Below are 5,093 nucleotides of genomic sequence, written 5' to 3' on the forward strand. Positions count from 1 at the left end.
TCACTGTAAGTATTCTGTTGATAATGGGTGCAAGTATTGCAAAATTTCATGTTCGTAGCTGCATAAGTGGAGAAGTTATAATGAAAAATCTCATATCTGAACAATCAGTTGTATGGGAGCTATATGTTATAGTGGTCCGATTCTTCCGGTTCCGACAAATGATTAATACATTATAAAAATACACCCACCTACCAAATTTGATCCGGATATCTCGAAAACTGAGAGACTAGATTGCATACAAACAGACAGACAGACGGACAGACGGACATGGCTAAATCAACTCAGCTCGACGTTCTGATCATATAAGTATACATTTTCATGGGTCTATCTCTTTTTGTTCTGGTACTTACAAACATCGGACCAAAGTCATAATACCATTTCATGCTCATGAAAGGTATAAAAATGTGAATCCCCACAGTGTAATAATGTTTGCTTATTTTATTAGATTTCCATACTATTAATCATTGTAAGCAATCCCTCGAAATTTTGCATGACGTAATTGACAAATTAATGGAGGACGAACAGCGCAATGATCTATCTAATTCGCGCAGCGCCACGAATGATTATGAAAATGCTTACCGTCAGCGAACTTTGTACGCTTTAATGAAGTGCCTGGAGGTGCTCTATGATAATCTTTCATTTGAAGATCGATTAACAACAGAGTCTTATTCGTGGCTGCTTAACTTCTGCAAGCGCTATGAGGTGAAGTCTAAAAATTTGAGCTTAGTGCACAAGCTTCTATTCACACAGCGCCAAAAAACACATTCTGGCGCATTCTTCAACACGATATCATTACAATTGTGCGGCATTTGGGGTGCCGTGACTGACGAGTTGTACGAGAGTGAGGTGAGTGAGATAAATATTAGTTCTAACAAGTGTTTGTAATTACTTAGTTTATATGTTCAATAGTGCCCACCTGCATTCACCCTGAAGTCCTTAACGATGGAAAGTGCTGAGTCATATTTCACGTATCTATGCCAGGCTTTGCGCAAGCAATTAGATGACGCAGACTATTTTATTCAAAAAGCAAACAACTTAAACTTCAGATATCGTCTTATAACCGAAGACGAGCGAGATATGTGCCTTAGTCAGCTGCGTTCTATGGAGCGTTCTATTTGTTCGCAGCTTGTTCATATCTCAAATGCCTTGATAAACTTGGCGAACGCTTGCATTCCTTTGGGTACACTCATGGACCAACTTTTGAAACTTCTTGTACAACACTACATGTGTCTAAAAAATCTGACTAAACACTTTTTGGGATGCGTTGGAACCTCACAAGTTTGCATGAAATCCACAAGGTGGGTAAATTTGTTTGTCAAAAATTTCTCAGCACCATCTAACCCTTACGTTTTGACCTGTTTTCAGGTTCGAATTTCTCTTGCGTGCCGTTGGAAAATCGCTTCCTACAAACATTTATGCGCTCGTCTCTTACATCGAAGCGAATGTAATAGATAAAGAACAGCCACAGGGTAAACACTCAAATCCCAAAGCGGAGAGTTCCAAAATTTTACGAGAAACAAAACTAATTCCTAAAGTGGTACTACATCTAGAGACTTTCAATCGTTTTGTAATAGTTTTATCAAAAAAAACTAATAGCCGCATAGCAAATTTTCTGCATCAAGGAACTGTACATGATTTCCGTTTTCATTCTCATGCATTAAAAACGGCTATAGAACGTACATTTTCTCATAGTAGTGAAATTTCTGTAGATAGCAGTGTTGAAAGCATGAAACCAGAAACTATTGAAGACGACTTTTTGAAGCGCATAGAAACTAATACGCTGCCTAATGAAAATGATAAAAAGCGCAAAAAACGCGATCTCAATATTCCCTGTCGCAATGAAAAAGAAGTTAATGAGATCGAAAACTGCGATAGTAATGTTAACGAGAGGGAGGACAGAGATGAATGTGATGGAACATCCTCTAGTACCAGCTCCATATCGATGTCAAAATCAAATTCAAAACCGTCTAAGAAAACGCAAAAACCATCGAAACGCAAGCTACGTAGTTGTGATAATGACAGTTATGTCAACTATAGTGATGATAATGGAGTCACAAAGCAGCCTTTAAATATTGCTGAGTCTAATCGCCGAGTTCGAAAAGTGATTGGCTGTCAAAGATTGAATGAAAATGAAGCTGAGAGTGAGGCATGCTCATCTCCGACCCCAGAGAGCGTAGAACTCTTGGAGCATGAAAGCAACCAGGAATCAGCCTCACAGTTGTTTAAAAATTTGGCGAAAATCAATAAGAAAGCAAAAAAACGCACACTTCAGGAAACTGATGATAATGAGGGAGTAAATGTAGTAAACACAAGGCCTTCGAAAAAACGGCGTGGACGCTAATCGATAATATACAACTACGTACATATATATTTTTTTCATGTAATTGATTCCAATGGACAGTTGCTCAAACTTTGAGCTTTTACTAAACTTATTGATTGCGTTTCGATATTTGGTAAATAAAAATGTTTTCCCAATATTTATTTTTTCCACGTGGTCTTTATATGCAATTGCTAAAGCCGACTTATAAAAAATTAATGTGAGGCCACACCCGTCATACGTCATGATAAGTTTTGTTTGGAGACAAACCGGTTTCGACGTTGCCATCTTCCGACTCTGCAAGCCTGAGGCCGAGAAAGCGGGCGGTGTCGAGGGGCGCGGTCCAGAGCGCGGCTGGTGTTCGGGTCGTAGGGTTGAAGGTTGGGTGTTGTGAGAACCTTGCCCACATGCGGGCAGTGTTGCCAGAGAAAAATTTCGTTTGGAGCAGTCGAAAAAGAGCTAAATAATACTAATAGTAGCTAAAATGATAATCTACATATTTTTGTTAAGGTTGAGCATTTATTGACGTAAGGTTGTTTTTACGTTTTCGGCAGTTTTAATAAAAACAACGAATTTTATAAGTTTAAGTGCTGAAAAAAATCTTTTAAAACCAAAATAAGGTGCACATATTTCGAATTCGTTGGTATGGCACTTATAACAGTGAACTAAAAATATTTTACAAACTGTTAAAGTCTGTAATTTCAGATAATTGAATTTAATAATTTTTTCGCAAAATTTCTCTGGAAAGTTTTACCAAAGAATGTAGATAACAAGAAGGGACAACTCGTCTAATCAAAAAACACACTAGGGCAAAATAGAAGGCACCCCCTTGTTGCGCACTTTCGCTACAGCGAAATTTCTTTACTACTTCAATGAGGAAGGAATCCAAATTCCTATGAAGCCAAATAATAGAGGAGCACTTACAGCGTAAAAAAATCTGCAAGTGCAATTTTTTCCGAATGGTATCTAATTAAACTGTAAATCAAATTTTTTTCTGGGTATTGGACCAAACCAATTATTTTAAGAGATTAAGTCATAGGTAAAAAAGTAATTTCTCCGTTTTTCGAATTTAGCCTCCGAAATCGAGATATGAGCCTTCGAAGTTCGAAATAGGACCTTTGGTAAAAAATTATATTTAATTATTGCATATAAATAACTAAAAATCTAAAACTATAGACGTCGTCCTCCTTTTTCTATATTTTATGTAGAAAAGTCATATGTTGAGTTAATAGTTGTGTTTTCGTATTCTCCAGCAAAAAATATCCAGTAACTTGCCAGTAACCAAATTTCGGAGAGTAAGCCAATATTTACTCCCAATGAGTGAAATATGCAAGAAAGTACGAAAACGCAAAACCAGCAAGAAGTGGCTAGTTTTATGAACAAATGATTAATTTGTTATTTTCCGATGCAATTTTCTTAGAAAACTAGTGTTTTCCATCTTATTATATATTTAAATAGGTTTATTTTGTCAATTCCAACTCTAAAAGCACCAAAAACAATTATTTTCTTAATGTGATTTACAATAAGCATGTTGTTGTTGTTGTTGTAGCAGCAGTGCTCAACCCCCCAGATTTGTCATGTGTCGTCGTCTTCATCCTCCGACTCTGTGAGCCTGAGGCCGAGAAAGCGGGCTGCGTCGATAGGCGCGGTCCAGAGCGCTTCTGGTGTCAGGGTCGTAGGGTTGGAGGTGCACGTGAAGAGGTGCTGGGTGTCGTGAGGACCTTGCCCACATGCAGGGCATGTGTTTGCCACTTGTGTGTTCAGCCGAGAGAGGTAGCTGTTGAGTCGGTGACACCACCCAGAACGGAGTTGTGCTAGGGTGCACCTGGTCTCTCTCGGCAGCTCTATTTCTTCTGGGTCTATGGGCGGCGGTCGACCGCCCAAGACGATGTTGTCATTACGCGTACTGAGGCTCGTTCTGACCGCATCGCTGTGTAGGCTGTTGAGCGCCGCTCTGTATGTTGCTGCGTCGAATGGATGGTCTACGTACGGCTCAATGTCCGCTTTCCAGTCATGCAGGTGTCGTCTCACGTGTCGTGGGGGCGGTTCGTTACGAAGCAAGGCATTGTTGGGGTGATTCCCTCGGTGACAGCCCACGAGGTATTGCTTCGACAGCATGGTGTTGTGCTCTTTCACCGCCAGCATCTGGCTTTCTTCATGTAGGTGATGCTCGGACGACATGAGATGACAACCTGTAGCCGTACGTAGAGCTGCATTCTGGCAGGTTTGGAGGTTCCTCCATCGGGTGTCGCTTGTCCCCGCCGTCCACACTGGTGCCGCGTAGTTAGCCACTGACCGGCCGATTGCCTTGTAGGTCGCGAGCAGGGTTTCTTTGTTGGCTCCCCAGGTGCTGCCGGCTAGCGATTTTAGGACTTTGTTCCTGGCTCGCAGTTTGTTGCATGTGGCTGTGGCGTGCGCGGAGAAGGAGAAGAGGCTATCGAACGTCACTCCTAGGATTTTAGGGTGGTTGGTCGTCGGTATTTTGGCGCCATCGACGAAGACGTCCAGTTCTAGCCCCACCTCCTTGGTCCAGGTCGTAAAAAGTGTGGCGCTGGATTTTGCGGCGGAGATTTGAAGGTTCCTTGCGGAGAAGAAGTTGGAAAGATCGGTGAGATAGTCGGTTATTTGTTCACAAAGTCTGTCTATGTTGGGGCCAGTTGCCATTATTGTGCAGTCATCGGCGTAGCTTACCAAGTTTACTCCTGCTGGCGGCGGAGGGAGTTTGGCCATGTAGAGATTAAACAGTGTCGGGGAGAGTACGCCGCCTTGGGGGACC

At 41.4% G+C, this 5,093-nt stretch overlaps 1 protein-coding gene across 1 annotated transcript; it reads left to right on the forward strand.

Annotated features, from left to right (window-relative positions):
* Positions 1-394: 394 nt before the first annotated feature.
* Positions 395-2,488, forward strand: LOC118746137. The gene is made up of 3 exons (XM_036479922.1): positions 395-846; positions 910-1,298; positions 1,366-2,488. Exons 1-3 carry the CDS (start codon positions 511-513, stop codon positions 2,339-2,341), a joined length of 1,701 nt encoding a protein of 566 aa, XP_036335815.1. The 5' UTR covers positions 395-510; the 3' UTR covers positions 2,342-2,488.
* Positions 2,489-5,093: the final 2,605 nt, after the last annotated feature.

Source organism: Rhagoletis pomonella, unplaced genomic scaffold (genome assembly GCF_013731165.1).
Source record: "Rhagoletis pomonella isolate Grant_MI unplaced genomic scaffold, Rhpom_1.0 Rhpom_scaffold_00010, whole genome shotgun sequence".
Lineage (NCBI taxonomy): Eukaryota > Metazoa > Arthropoda > Insecta > Diptera > Tephritidae > Rhagoletis > Rhagoletis pomonella.